Source organism: Perognathus longimembris, chromosome 6, assembly GCF_023159225.1.
Source record: "Perognathus longimembris pacificus isolate PPM17 chromosome 6, ASM2315922v1, whole genome shotgun sequence".
NCBI lineage: Eukaryota > Metazoa > Chordata > Mammalia > Rodentia > Heteromyidae > Perognathus > Perognathus longimembris.
In genome coordinates this window covers 38,300,116-38,315,933 of record NC_063166.1, presented here as the reverse complement: position 1 = coordinate 38,315,933, position 15,818 = coordinate 38,300,116, and the positions used below count along the sequence as shown (strand labels likewise).

The 15,818-nt window shown below is 39.2% G+C and overlaps 1 protein-coding gene across 7 annotated transcripts in view; it reads left to right on the top strand.

Moving 5' to 3' along the window:
• Fars2 (phenylalanyl-tRNA synthetase 2, mitochondrial) overlaps positions 1–15,818 on the top strand; it is a 367,213-nt gene that overhangs the window by 7,526 nt on the left and 343,869 nt on the right. For 2 of the 7 annotated variants that reach the window (XM_048348572.1, XM_048348573.1), the window contains exon 1: positions 700–1,402. In XM_048348572.1, coding sequence (XP_048204529.1) covers positions 791–1,402 — 612 coding nt within the window. In that variant the 5' untranslated portion in view covers positions 700–790. Of the gene's footprint in view, positions 1–692; positions 1,403–15,818 lie in introns of those variants that run through there. The other 5 variants (XM_048348568.1, XM_048348570.1, XM_048348567.1 and 2 more) reach the window with 5 other exon arrangements.

The window sequence follows — 15,818 nt, the reverse complement described above, 5'->3', positions numbered from 1 at the left end:
GATGGGAAAGTAGCTAGTTGCTACATTTTCTTTTCTGTATTTCAGATGCTAGTGTGGTTGGTCATGTGTGTTCTTTCATTAGTGGGATCTTTGTTAGTGCCCAGGTAGGTGGACATGAACTTTTAGGTGATCCTTCTAAAACTTTTTGGTTTTAGGTTGTAGTAAAACTAAAAGGAAGTTGTCACACTTAAACTATTGTCCTACATGAAGAGTTTTGGAATACTATAGTATGGTGAAAGAAAATCTACCACAAAACCAAGTTTATATTGCAAGGAAAGGACCAATAAAGATTAGGGCACTAAAAGTGACTGATTCTTACCCTTTAGTATAATAAGCATTAAGACATATGTTTTAGTTTTCTGTTGCTATAATGAAATCATATTGACTAGATAATTTATAAATTAAAAAATACATCCCTCAGAGTTCTGGTTCTGGTATCAAGGTGGAGGCATTGAGTAAAAATCTTGGCAGAAGCCAGAGGTGAGGGTCCAACTAGTCTGTTCTTGTGGTAACAAGAGCAATCTACTTGAGAGACAGAGCCCTCATGTCCTCATCACTACTTAAAGTTCTCTTCTAATACTGTCAGATGTCACTTTAATTTTCAACATATTTTTTGAAAACCTCTGTCAGGTGATTTTGTAAATTGATGTTGTCTAGAGGTGATAATGGGGACATATAAACGTCAGGAGGAAAGTGGCAAGCTGGTAGGAGACATAAAGGACATACTTGCTGCCCACAGAGGGAAACTTCTGCATGTGTTCTCTTCCAGAATCTGTGAGACATTTCTGCAATGGTTTGCTCAGCTCTCAGAAGAGTTGTCCGGGTCTACATCTGCCTGGCAAGGAAGGCCAGACATGCCTATAGAAGTTATCAGCATCATGCCTGGGGCTCCAGTCCACCTACAGCAGAGTTTGCTGCCCAAGGGGCATCTGGCAGTGTGGTGGAACTGCTGGGCAAATCCTACCTTCAGGACAACTACAGCAACCTCTCCCGGAAGGTCCTCTCCAGAGTGGGCAGGAACCTGCACAACCAGCAGTACCACCCTCTGTGGCTGATAAAGGAGAGGGTGAAGGAACACTTCTACAGGCAGTACGTGGGCCGCTCCAGAACACCACTATTCTCTGTTTATGACAGCCTTTCCCCAGTGGTTACCACCTGGCAGAACTTTGATAGCTTGCTTATCCCGGCTGACCACCCCAGCAGGAAGAAGGGGGACAACTATTACTTGAATCAAACTCACATGCTCAGAGCACACACATCAGCTCATCAGTGGGACTTATTGCATGCAGGACTGAATGCTTTCTTGGTGGTTGGCGATGTGTACCGTCGAGACCAGATTGATTCTCAGCATTACCCAGTTTTCCACCAGCTAGAGGGTGTTCGGCTCTTCTCCAAGCATGAGGTAAGTAAAAAAATGTGTATCATTATTGAAGGACAGCATGGGAATTTTGTGTTGTTGTCACTGTAGGAGATATTTCAATGAAATCAGTAGTGTTGTCCTTGCTGATAGTTTGGTTTAGTGAATCACTTTTCACGATAGCTGCTGTACACACTAGTGTCAGTGTCTGTCTGATTTGTTGTGTAACTACACAAATCAGTAGACCTTTGTTTTCCCTTTCTGTCATTCTTTCTCTCAGTACAGATCTGCCTTTCTCTGGGTTACTTGTTATAAATGGATATTCCATGACTCCAATTGTGCCTCATCCAAGATGCCTAAATACACAAAATTGACATCTGTGCCCAGGTTATTCCAGTCCTCAGTTACTAGATGTTAATTATGTTTCCATGGTGTTGGAGATTTATGAACCTTTTCTGTACCTTAGGGGGCTTAGAAATGTATTGGCTTGGACTGTAAACTGTGTTCTTGTCCCTAAGGTATTTAATCCCCTCCCCTTCCGGTTTGCATGATGATGGAGAAGTTATTAATTGGCTGGTGTTCTTCATGTGAGTATCTGGATGCTGGGAACCTTTTTGACCAGAAAGTCTGATATTTCAGTTATTTTCAAAAGCATCCAACTCCTTACATCTGTTAGATGTTATTTTAACATATTATGTACATTCCTTTTCTTTGAAAAATGTGAAAAATACTTAAAAGGCCTATTTCCTGAAAAACCTATTGTAACCATGAATTCTTTATTAAAATATTTTAAAAACTATCTCCATCTTCATGGTAAGAAGCAAATGGGATTACAATAGGCTGTGGAAGTATGTCACTTATGGAAGTTTTCTTCTCAATCTTTGTTGGGACAAGAGGATTAGTGTCATCATAAACTTCCCTCTTAAAACCACAAGCAAGGTCTGGGGATATAGCCTAGTGGCAAGAGTGCCTGCCTCGGATACACGAGGCCCTAGGTTCGATTCCCCAGCACCACATATACAGAAAACGGCCAGAAGCGGCGCTGTGGCTCAAGTGGCAGAGTGCTAGCCTTGAGCGGGAAGAAGCCAGGGACAGTGCTCAGGCCCTGAGTCCAAGGCCCAGGACTGGCCAAAAAAACCAAAAAAAAACCCCAAAAAACACAAGCTAAATAGGCTCTTATTGAAAAGCCAAAAGCATAGGATCTTTTGGCTAATAAATAAATATTGTTTTGTTTTATTAAATAAAGGATATAGCAAAAGATTTCTCCTTTTCTATTTGCCTCAGGATGTGTCCTCCCCCTGAGGCTATGTTAGTATATCTATAGGTTTGCTTTTCACTAAAAGGCTATCATACTTAGACCTCACAGGAGGTTAAATGAACATTCTTAAATTATGATTTATTTACTGACAATTTTTGTTTTGTGTAGTATCAAGGAATTGAACCCAGGGCCTTATGCATGCTAGGCAAGCACTCTATGACTATTCAGAGCCTTACTAGGAATTGTATTTAGGTATTTGTATCATTCTACATATGTAATGTTAAAAATTACACTGTTTTAATCTTTTCCCATTATTTAATAATCTTTATCATTCTTTTAGTCATACATTTCAACAGTAAGAAATGTGGTTAGAGGGTAAACGAAACAATGATCAACTATGAATAACTATGTGAATGAACTATGACACTATACTGAGTTGACTATGTGGAGAAAACATGAAGTCTAAAAATAACTAACAAATTAGAGGGAATAATCAGTAGGTAACATCTGCTAGAGTTGTCACCCAACTTAGGGAAAATATAGGAACAATGGGAACCTCAGACTTAGATTGCAGTATGATTTGTAGCTTTAAAATTGATGAGAAATAAAGGAGGAACGTAGAAAAGTGATCCACTTCAACAGAAGTCATAAAAGAAAAAATATTCTGGTAAGTAGGAAACTCAAATTGAAGGTCCAGATGCATTTGCATTCACAAATTTAAATGGGATAAACTTAACAATTAAAGAAACACATCAGATTGGATATTTAGAGAACATGAAACAAAAAAAGCTTGGCAAAGGTTGAAATTGAAGGCTGGGAAGAAGATAAATCCAGCAAAGGTTATCAAAAGCAATACTACTTATAATATCAATAATTCTGTGGCTGTTTAGTTACTGCAGTATTAGTATAGAATTTATGGAAAATGTGGCAAATAGAAATTAATGCCATATCAATTAAGAAGCTGGACCAATTATGAACTTCTTTGTATTATTATAACTGATACATAACAAAATATTGAAGAATTAAAAGTTAAATTTGATGAATTCATGACCACAGTTGAAGATTTTAAATGACTTCAACCAGAAGCCAATGGATTTATGAGACAAAATGCATAAAGATAAAAGAAATCTGAAAATTATGATTGGCAAGTTTGATTTGTACTTCACTTAATATGCTTTGCTCTGTGTGTGTGTGTGTGTGTGTGTGTGTGTGTGTGTGTGTGTAGATCAGTGAGTTCAATCATTAGTTTAAGAGGCTAAATGCAGGCCACATTGTTCTTTTGAATAAAGTAGTAGGGAAGTAGTTGTATAGTTTCTGAACATCTTTCAAAATAGAGAAAATGGAATAGCAAAACCAAAACCCATACACAGAATCTGCAACATAACTAAGTAGCTCTGGCTCTCTTATGATCCTCACCATTAATAAAAAGTTATAATTGGGGCTGGGAATGTGGCTTAGCAGTATAGTGCTTGCCTAGCATGCATGAAGCCCGGGGTTTGATTCCTCAGCACCACATAAACAGAAAAGGCTGGAAGTAGCGCTGTGCCTCAAGAGGTAGAGTGCTAGCCTTGAGCAAAAAGAAGCCAGGGACAGTGCTTAGGCCCTGAGTCCAAGCCGCAGGACTGGCCAAAAAAAAAAAAAAGTTATAATTAACAGCCTCAGATTTTGTACTGCATCCAAAATGGAGACCATAGAGGGACACATTAGTTCCTGAGAAATAGGGACTTTCCTGACGAATTTTCTCAGAGGACAAACTAGTGACACTTGAACACGAAATACTAGTAAAACACTCCAGTGCCAACTAACATTACAGAATGAGGACCAATCACAGTGATGTATTTCCTGATAGAGGGATATAGTACCAACCATAAAGATTTCCCTAGCAGATTCGAATCTGATCCAGTTCTTGATCAGCTACTTCATTTCAGGAGGTATAGAATATGGAAGTATTTGGGAGGTTGTACCATGAAGATACTGGGAAAGTATGAATTATGAACTACTTATATTGTGGTCTGCAGAATGAAATAGGAATTGAAAGAGAGCACTTGGAATGCTAACTGGGAAATGTTGAGACTGTATTGCAGATGTTTCAGTGGACTATTTGGACTTGGAGTGAAAGGGTTCTGATGTTGTCTGTGCTCTTGGTGAGTTGTCTTTGTATGGACTGTGCACTTCTGTGTGCAGTAGTCACACTCTTTGATTTAGAACATTCTCCTTACCACAGTTTGACAAACACTACTCTATAGGAGAGATGTCCTGGTTCCTTCAAGTAAGAAAGTTAACTGCAAGAAAACCAAGGTAGGAGGAATTATCACCAAGAAATGAAATGATGTACAGATTATATGTACAGATAATCTGATGTACAGATTAGTTATATAAGTCAAGTAATGAGCACATTTCCTTTTGGATAGTGTCTCCCCTTCCTTTGCTCTCTCCCAGTTTATCACTCCCACCCTCACCCCCAAGTTGTACAGTTCATTATCAACAGGGTCCTGAGTACTGCTGTTTCATTTGTCCTCCATTTCTGTACCCTTCCAACGACAGATAAATGAGCAAACAAGGTGAAAAGGAAACAAAAACAACAACAAAGAAAAATTCTCCTTTCTGTTTCTTGGAGTTCATTTCGATACATATTATTTATGTGCTCAGAGGCACATGGGCATTGGACCTTTGTCTACAACACATTTTTAAGAAAAAAAGAAAGCATGTGAGACCCATGAAATCTAAATGCTAAGAAAAGATTTGAAAATAAGTAGCTTTTTTTGCTTTTACTTTTTAGCTGTGATTGTAGTGTTACCTTTTTATTAAGACCTTTTGGTAATAGTTTTTTGAAATGCCAGTGGAATAATCTCCAAAATTATGTGGCAGCCAGATGTTGGTGACTCATAGGTGTAATTGTAGCTACTCAGGGGGTGGAGATTAGAGCATAGAAGTCCCTGTACCCATGGAGGAAGAAACTCAAAATTTTGTTTATAAATAAAAAATGTAGGACACATTAAAGATATGAAGCTAAATTACACAGATTAGAAAGTTGAAGAATTAAATATGAAACAAATAGCTTCTCCTTTAGTCCCAGATTATGTTACATGCATGTTTTTGCCTAATTCTGAAAGACTTGTGCAGTCTGTTTCATAAAGTAGAAAAAGACACCTGCCAAGGTCATTTTTTAAGCTTAGATGTGTTCATATCCAAAACAGATAAAAAGAAACATTTTAGGAGTTTTTGTTTTATAGTATTGGCCCTTCTCTTTTTAATGAACAGATGAAGAATAATTAAATATTTGTCTTCTGAGGACCCTGAGGTCCAAACAGTTACACACCCAGACTGCAAACTTAGTTCATTGTTTCACCCTACCTCATTATTATTATACGTGTATTGTATTTTCCCATGTTAACTGACAAAGGATAAAATAATATGTAGTTTTGTTGTTGTTGTTGTTTTGTTGGTTCTGGGTCTTTCACTGAGTCCTAGGCACTGTTCCTGAGATTTTTTTTCTCTAGACTAGCACTCTTCCACTTTGAGCCACCGGCGCCACTTCTGGATAGTCTATGGTTAGTTGGAAATAAGAATCTCATGAACTTTCCTGTCTGGGCTGGCTTTGAACTATGATCCTCAGATCTCAGCCTCTTGAGTAGCTAGGATTACAGACAGGAGCCACTGGCACCTGGCTACATGTAGTTATTTTAACAAGGTAGACAAATAGTTGGTTGATATTTTAATTATCATGACATTAAAACACTATTTTTTATCTTGGTTCCCTTTGTCTTGTATATAAGTTTATCTGATTTGGGAATTGGAAGGGGAATCATAGAAATGGTGAGACAAAGGACTGTGGTGAGCCAATGCAACGGTGATACAAGTCACTGTGTTAGAAATGAACTTTACAACTTGTGGGGTACAGGAGTCAGTAGGGAGGGAAAGCAGGAGAAAGTGGGGGAGGGGATAACAATGTTTCATATGATTTGTACTCATTTCCTTATGTAATAGGTACATTGGTACATCACCTTTACAATAAAAAATACATTTGATCACATTAATGAAAACTTTAATAAACTAGAATTAGAAAAGTGCTTTATGAACTTTGTATATGGTACCTGCCATCTTTTATAGCAACCGTTATTACTAATGATCACTCATTATAAACATTTCTATCAAAATCAACCTCTAACCAGACTTACTGTTTCCAATCCAGTTAATCACTATGTGGGAAATTCTCATGCCGTAAAATAGAAAGAGAAATCAAAGATGCAAGTATTGGAAAATGTGAGCTAAACTGATTTATTTGTATCTGTTATTATGGTTTACCAAGAAAATCAATAGATCAACTAGAAATAATATGACCGCCACATACATGTGGTTTATGTCTGTTGTCCTATCAATTTAGGAGACTGAGATCTGGAAGATAACTGTTTGAGGCAAATCCATACAGGGAAAGTAAAATGTTTATTACACCCTATCTCTCAAAATAGGGCTAGAGGAGTTGATCAAGTGGTAGAGAGCCAGCATAGCAAGTGCAAGACTGTGAATTTAAAACCCCATTACTGCTGGAGGAGAAAAGAGAGAGAGATATAAGAAATCTTAAGATAACTTTCTAAACTTAATGTGTTCAAGTACAATATAGAAGATTGAAAGTCTTAAATGATAACCAACTAGAAATGTATGAGGTTGGTGTAATATGTCATGCCTGTAGTATTACTTACTTTGGAGTTGGGGATCTGGAGGGTTCTGTCCCAAGATCAACCCCAGGCAAAATATTAGCAAGAGTTTTTTCCTGTCTCAATAAAAATAGTGTGGTCATAAACCCCTGTAACCTCAGTTATGCAAGTGGGGTAGGTAGGAGGATTGTGGTCTTAGTCCAGCATGAGCAGAAGCAGAGGACCCTATTTGAAAAGTTATTACAAGGGCTAGGTATGTGGCTTAAGTGGTAGAGTTCTTGGTTGGAAGAAATCCCAAGTTCATACTATAATACTACCATAAGTCAAGAGGAAAAATGAAAAAGGAAAAGGAAGTGTAGATTTTATTTATAGGACAAATTCAAATTTTGAGATATTAAAGATATTCATGGGTGAAAGGATAGAAAGGTAAAAGGGTGAAAAGGTACATGTGTTTATAGTTTCATAGGAGAACAATATAAAGATAAAATTTTATAAATATATTCTATAAATTTAGTATAAATCTTTTTGTTCTCAGTACTAGGGTTTGAATTCAGGACCTTGTACTTGCTAGGAATATTTTGGAAAAATTCAAGGATGGATCTTAAAATAAAAAAGCAAGGCATATGTACAAGGTACAGCCTTGTTACATATTAAGACTTAAGATTGTATTAATATTCTTCAGCAATGGCAGACGATCATTAGGGAGCTTTGAAATAGTTCTAATCATATTTGGGAACTTACTATAAAATAGAAGTAGTTATTAATAAGGATGGTGATGATATGATCTGCATTAATTGTTCTGAGACAGTCAACTATGAGAAAATTGACCTCATGCCAAATGCAAAACTCATTTCTTTTTTTTAAAATTTAATTTATTTATTAATTGAACACAAATTTTTTTGACAAGGTGTTGTGCAAAAAGGGTACAGTTACATAGTAGGGCAGTGTGTACATTTCTTGTGATATCTTACACCCTGTTTTTCTTTCCCTTCTCTAGGTCAGGTAGACATATATACAATATACAAGGTATCAAGAACATACACAGTGGCCATGTGGCCAGGCCCAAGAAAATTTGCCTAGGGCTTTAAATGTAATGTCGATATTAGACAATATGTCGACAGTAGTCTTATATGAACGTACATACATAGCTTTTGAGCTATTGTATTCCACTGAGAGGTCAATTTTTGACCTTTATATGTTGAGTAGTTGTTTAGTTTTAGTTACATACTGTTGGGTTGCTCCCCCAATCCTGTGGGAAATACTATTTGACGAGCAGTTTTTGGTTTCACAGACCTGGTCTCTCCTGACTCTCTGTCTCCCTTTCTTAACAGTCATATATCAGGGAGATCATGCCCCTTTGTTTTCTGTGTTCTAGGCTTGTCTCACTCGACATTATTTGTTCAAGTTCTGACCATTTCCCTGCGAATAACAATATTTCACCATTCCTAATCGTTATGTAGTATTCCATTGTGTATAGGTACCATATTTTTTGGATCCATTCATCTGTGGAGGGGCATCTGGGTTGTTTCCATATTTTGGCTATTGTGAATTGTGCTGCGATAAACATGGAAGTACAAATGACTTTTTGATATCTTGGGACTTACTGTTTAGGATAGATGCCTAGGAGTGGTATGGCTGGGACATAGGGTAGGTCTATATTGAGCTTTTTGAGAGTTTGGGGACTGAGTTTTTTGGGTCCTTCAGATATAAGATCATGTCATCTGCAAATAGGGATAGCTTTATTTCTTCCTTGCTGATGTGGATCCCTTTGATGTCCTCCTCTTGTCTTATTGCTATGGCTAGGGATTCCAGCACTATGTTGAAAAGAAGTGGGGAGAGTGGGCATCCTTGTCTTGTTCCTGAGTTTATGGGGAATGATTTAAGTTTCTCTCCATTTACTATGATGTTAGCAGTTGGTCTGTTGCATATGGCTTTTATTGTTTTGAGGAATGTTCCATCTATTCCTGTTCTCTCCAAAGCTTTTAATAAGTATGGATGTTGTATTTTGTCAAAGGCTTTTTGGGCATCAACTGAGATAACAATGTGATTCTTGATTTTAGTTCTGTTGATGTGGTGAATTACATTGATTGATTTACGGATGTTGAACCATCCTTGTGACTGTGGGATGAAGCCTACTTGGCCATGATGTATAATTTTCTTGATCAGTTTCTGGATCCTGTTAGCGAATATTTTATTGAGGAGCTTTGCGTCTGTGTTCATTAGTGATAATGGTCTGTAATTCTCTTTTTTTGTTGGGTCTTTGCCTGGTTTGGGAATGAGTATGATATTAGCTTCATAGAATGAGTTTGGCGTTTCTCCCTCTGTTTCTGTTTCGCGGATGAGTTTGAGGAGTATTGGTATTAGCTCCTCACTAAAGGTTTTGTAGAATTCGTTGGTGAATCCATCTGGGCCTGGGCTTTTCTTTGTTGGGAGGTTCTTGATTACCTCCTGTATCTCACTGTAAGTTATTGGTTTATTTAGTTGATTTATTTCTTCTTGGTTCACTTTGGGGAGTTTATACTTATCCAAGAATCGATCCATTTCCGTAATATTATTGTTTTTTACTGAGTATAGGTTCTGGAAATAGCTCCTTATGATTGTTTGAATATCGTGTGTACTTGTTGTAATTTTTCTGGTGGAGTCCCTGATTTTACGTATATGAGTCTCTTCTCTTCTTTTTTTTTTGTAAGTCTTGCGAGGGGTCTGTCAATTTTATTTATTTTCTCAAAGAACCAGCTTTTAGTCTTATTTATTTGTTGAATGGTCTTTCTATTTTCAATCAGATTTATCTCTTTTTTAATCTTTGTGATCTCTCTCCTCCTAGTCATTTTAGGTTCGACCATTTCTTGTTTCTCCATTTGTTTTAGTTTCATCATGAGGTTATTCACCTGCTCTGCTTCCATTCTTTTAATGAGTGCTGAGGGCAATGATCTTGCCCCTCAGTACTGCCTTAGCTGTGTCCCATAGGTTTCTTTGCGATGTATTTTCATTGTCATTGTGGCTTATGAATTTGTTGATTTCATCTTTAATTTGTTCTGTGGCCCAAGTGTTGGATAACAGTGTGGGGTTTAGCCTCCAAGAATGTGTATAGCCTCTGTGGCAACCGTTGTTATTGAGGGTTACCTTTAATCCACTGTGATCAGATATTATAATACATGGGATGACGTCAATACTTTTGTATTTGCTGAGGTTCTTAGTGTGGGCTATGTCATGGTCTATTTTGGAGTATGATCCATGGGCTGCTGAGAAGAAGGTGTATTGGGTCTCTGTAGGGTGGAAGATTCTGTATAGATCTGTCAAATCCATTTGGGATATGGTTGTTACTTAGGTCCTCAGCTCTGTCTCTTGGAGAGAGTGGGGTATTATAGTCACCCACTATGATTGTGTTTGGGTCTATCTTGTTCTGTAATTCTGGGAGAATTTGCTTGACATTTGTAGGGGCCTCTTTTGTTTGATGAGTATACATTTGTTGCCATGATGTCTTGATTTTGGATTTTTCCTTGTATTAAAATGTAGTGTCCTTCTTCGTCTTTTTGAGTTGATTTTAATGAAAAGTCCAGCTTGTCTGAGATCAGGATGGCTACACCTGCCTTTTTGGTAGGTGCGTTTGCTTGGAAGATCTTGCTCCATTCTTTCATTTGGAGCCTGTTTATGTCCCTTGCTGTAAGGTGGGTCTCTTGTAGACAACAGATCCCAACTTTTTGTTTGTGGATCCATTCTGCCAGTCTGCTCCTCTTTATCAGAGATTTTATAGCATTTATATTCAAAGAGATCAAGGATAAGAGTGTTTTTTTCTCCTTCCATTTTCTTGGTGGGCTGTTTTTTCCTCTATTTTTTTTTCTTCTTGTCTACTATTAGTGAGCTGCTCTCTGTTGGCCTGTGGCTATTGTAGTTTCCATCTGTTTCTGTCTGTGTGTCTTGTATGATCTCTGTTGCGTGGGATTCCCCTCTTAAAATTCGCTGTAGGGCTGGTTTTTTATTCACATACTCCTTAAGATCCTCTTTGCTATGGAAAGATCTGGTTTTCCCTTTGAATGTGAACTCCAATTTCACAGGATATTTAATCCTTGGTTGCATATTGTTTGCCTGTAGTACTTGGATGGTGTTCTTCCACTCACTTCGCGCTTGGTAGGTCTGTGTGGAGAGGTTTGCTGTTATTCGCATCCTCCTTCCATTGTAGAAAATTTTTTTCTTCGCTTTGGCTGCATTTAGAATTTGCTCTTTATTCTTAAGATCTGAAGTCTTGAATATTATGTGCCTTGGTGTGGCTTTTCTGGGGTCTGGCCTGCCAGGTGTCCTATAGGCTTTGGTTACCTGGATGGGGTCCCTTGTGGGATTTGGGAAATTTTCTGCAATAACTTTATTGAAAATATGATGAAGCCCTCTGCTCTGGTATTTGGCTCCTTCTTCTATTCCAATTATTCGCAGATTATATCTCTTGTCTTTGTCCATTAGTTCCTGGATTAGTCTGCCCTGAAGCTTCACTGTTTCTTGGAGTGTGGTCATTTTTCTGGTTGTTGTTGGCTGCTTCATCGTCCAGGCGAGAGATTCTGGATTCCATATGGTCAATTCTTTGTGTTGTGGATTCAATTGCGGAGTTTATGGATTACAGAGAGCTATTTATGGTTGTCACATCTGCTCTGATCATGGAAATTTCTTCCTTTAAAGAGTTGTATTTTAAATCCATTTTTTCATGCATTTCACTTCTCAGGATGTTAAGGTCTTCTTTAACGGAGGTTTGCATTGTATCCATTTTTGCTTCTATTTCTTTCTTGGCTTCCTGGATGTCCTTCAAGACTTCACTCTAAACTCCTGGAATTGTTTTCTCATTTTGTTTTTGACGCTTTCCATCATTTCTGTTAACATGGCCTCATTTGCTTTATTATTCTCCCTCTCTTCTTCCGTTGTGCTGCTTTTTGTAGCTGGTGAGTTGGCTTGCCCTTTGATGAACTGTGTTATATTTCTTTGTGATTTTCCCATCTGGAGATCTGTGGGTGGCTTCCCTGGTATGGTTTTGTGCTGGTCTGTCAGTGGGAGCCTTGTGTCCTGGTGTCCTGGCTCTGGGTTTGGGTTTGGCTGTTGCACCTTGCTTCCCAATGGGTGAGCGTGACTTTCTCGGTGTTGCTGAGGTGGTCACTCTCCCTGCACTTGGGTGCCGGTAGGTTCTGTGTCTTTCTCTGCGGGACAGTGTCTTGCCGCTGTGCTGTCCTGACCTTAGCGTGCCACTATTTGGGGTTTTCTGGTTGCTCATTCAGCGTGGCGTGGAGGCTTATCTCTTTTTTGGTTCTTTTTTCCACTCTGTATCTTGGTCAGAGGAGCTCACCTTTCAGGCAGTTCGCCTTCCTGTGTGGACCACTCTGGAGCCGGTGTTGTTGAGCAGCCCACCCACTTGTGCAAAATGTGCCAAACTGACTGGGCACGGGCTGATGGAGAGCTCTGCCCTTCTGTGTATGCGCGCGTAACAGAGCGGGCACTACCGCTGTGGCCCCGCCCATCTGATTGGGCTTCGCCTACCAGAGCGGGTGTTGTCTCTGGGAGCCCTGCTCACCTGTGCACTGTGCGTCCACTACAACGGGCCCTGCCGCTGTGGCCCCGTCCACCTGAGCGGGGTACACCTACCAGAGCGAGCCCCGGGTTGTTGGGTTGTGCTTGCGCCCTCCCGTGAGTCCGCTGTAGGGGGTGGTATGTGTCGGGCCCAGTGGGATCCACTGTCCAGGTGCGGGTTAGCGCCCTCAGACTGCGCCTCCGCTGCGAGGGGGGCGTGTGATCAGGCCCAGATGTCCCTGCTGTGCTGGTATAGCCCACCAGCGCCTGTGATTTTAGTTGTAAAAGTCTGCAAGGTTCAGGCCCTTCGGGTGGGACTTGCACTGCTGGCTGTCCCCCGGCCCCTGTTGGGAAGGGGTCAGGGCCGATTCAGCCAGTTCAGTCTCCTGTTCGCCTTGGGGCTGCTCCGCCCTTCCCCTGCTAAACTCCTGTGACTTCCCAGTGCCTGATGGGAGCTTCCCACCTGATTTGGGGGTTCTTTGTTCCCTCGGGGTGGGGACGGGGAGGGAGGGAGATCTAGCTTCTTTGTAGGGTTTGGGCCTCTTGATAGCTGGTCTCCCGTTGGGGGAGGGGGTAATGGGGGACTCACTGCTCCTGGATTGTGTGTGTGTCCCACGCTGCCGTTGGTCCTTCGGGGGTGGAGTTCTGTGGTGTGGCTACAGGTCGTGGTGGCGTCCCCGGCTCTCCCCTTCTGCACCGGTGGGTTTCCCAGCCGCTTAAGTCAGTTTTCGGTGTTAACTCGAACTTCCCAATCGCTGCTGTGTGTCTTGGTCCGCACTCTCCCTAGTGTCCGTGGAGTCCTGCTGTGTGGACTCTGAGCTCCCAGCAGTTGATCTGCTGATCACCGGGTCCCCTTTCCCAGCCTGGCCCTGTTTGGGCCACGGTCGGCTGGTGGTGGGAGGGTGCCCAGTAGATTCTCCGTCTCCGTGTAGGTTTTCGGCTCTTCTTTTTTGCTTCTTTTTGTTTTCTTGTGTTTCTCCACTGCTTCTGGCTCTTGGTTTTGCTGGGTTCTTGATGGGGTGTTGGGTGCTGGAGTTCCCAGTTCGCTATTCAGTTGGAGTGAGTTAGGGTGCCTCCCCATTGTGGCGGTGCCATCTTCCTCCTCCTCCAAAACTCATTTCTTTATGAACTAACAATTCATTTAAGGAAGAGAAGTCTTAACATTTTGCAAGAAAATACTGGACATTGACATCACTTTGGTAAAATTTAATACGTGAAACGAGAATCCTTAAGTATATGTTCCTCAAAAGAAATGTTAACTACATTAAGGTAAAACTTTACCTAATAAATGCCTCCATAAATGAAGTTAAGGGATAAACTACAATAAATAATGCAAATAATGAGTATATGAAGATCATATACACGGTTGGTAGGAATGTAAGTTAATGCAAACACTATGGAAATTAGTATGGAGATTCCTCAAAAAACTAAAATTAGAATTACCATGGTATCTAGTAATGCAACTCTTGGGCATATATCTGAAGGATTGTAATTCAGGAGACAATGGAGACACTTGTCAACTCATTGTCATTGAAGTACTATTCACAATAGACAAGCTTTGGGAATAGCATAGATACCTTTGAATTGATGGATGAATTAAGAAAATGTGATACATGTATAACATAATGGAGAATTATTCAGCCATAAGAAAAATGAAATTATACCATTTACAGGGAAGTGAAAGAAGCTGGTGATAATCATGTTTTAACCTACGTTCAGAAGAACAAAGGTCACATTTTTCTCTCATGTGGATGCTAGATCTAAAAGATAAAACATACAGGATCATTATATACATATTATGTTTTTATATATCATGTTTTTTCTTGTAGGATTGTGAGGATTGAGGGGAGAGTCATATAGAATATTAGTAAATAATAATGAAACACATTGCTTTGTGAATGAAAATAGTTAAATGAAACTCATTGGTTGTTTCTGGAATAATAAGGCATAGTGGGAATAAGGAAGAGTGAGAACAAGTATGGGAGTCAATTTGATTAAAATATTCCATATGTCTATAAATATAATGGTAAAATCCCTTTGAACAATTAATGTACATTAAAGAATAAATGACAGGAATGTAAAAAGATCCTGTGAAGAGATAAGTACTAGTAGGATTGAGGAGAGCCGACCAAGAGATTGAAGGAAGGTTAATATGGTCATAATACTTTATTTACATATGTACAAATATATCAATGAAACTTGCTGAAATTGTTTTGTGAAGGGGATGGTTGAGACCGATTAAAGTATATCATACAAAAATGAACCGCCTTGTTCCACTATGCTAATTTGCTTTTTGTGTGTTAGAAGATTGGTCATGATATATTGTATTCATAAACTGCTTTGTTAAATGGCAACTTCTTTGTACAACTATTAATAACAAAGTAAAAAAGATCGATATTGATTGTATTAAAGAGCCTCAATATGAAAAAATAACTCTAGTAGGAAAATATTTGACAATACCAACTGATGAATCTGTAGAGCTTGGAAAGCTGCTGGAGATGTGGCAAACCCTATCTGAAATCTTTCTTCTGTGTAAAGACTTTTACTACATCCTTGAATGTGTCTCAGCTATCAGGAAAGAGATGAGAATTTTGTAACCTTATTAGGATTAGCTGAAAAGTGGACCAACTCCAAGTTATACCAAGAATGTTTACAGGAAATAAGTTGTGACATTTACATGTTGGCATTGTGTCATAAGTCTGTAGAAATGAATAGATCACAACTGTATGTGTCAACATGAAGGAATATAATTAGCTATATCAAGCAATTAAAGCTAAAAAAGGTTACATTGTGATTAGATTCAGGTAAAGTTGCAAAAATGGCCAGAATTTGTCAATGTGTCATCAGGGGTTCATTGGTTTATGTTAAAAATTTTATAAAGCTGAGCATGGGAATTATGAAAATAAGAGTTGTGTTTAGGTAGGGGCATGGAAGGCTTCTATGTTTTGGTACTATGTTCTTTCTGAAAATGAGGTAGATATGTATGTGCTTTTATTGTTCTCCA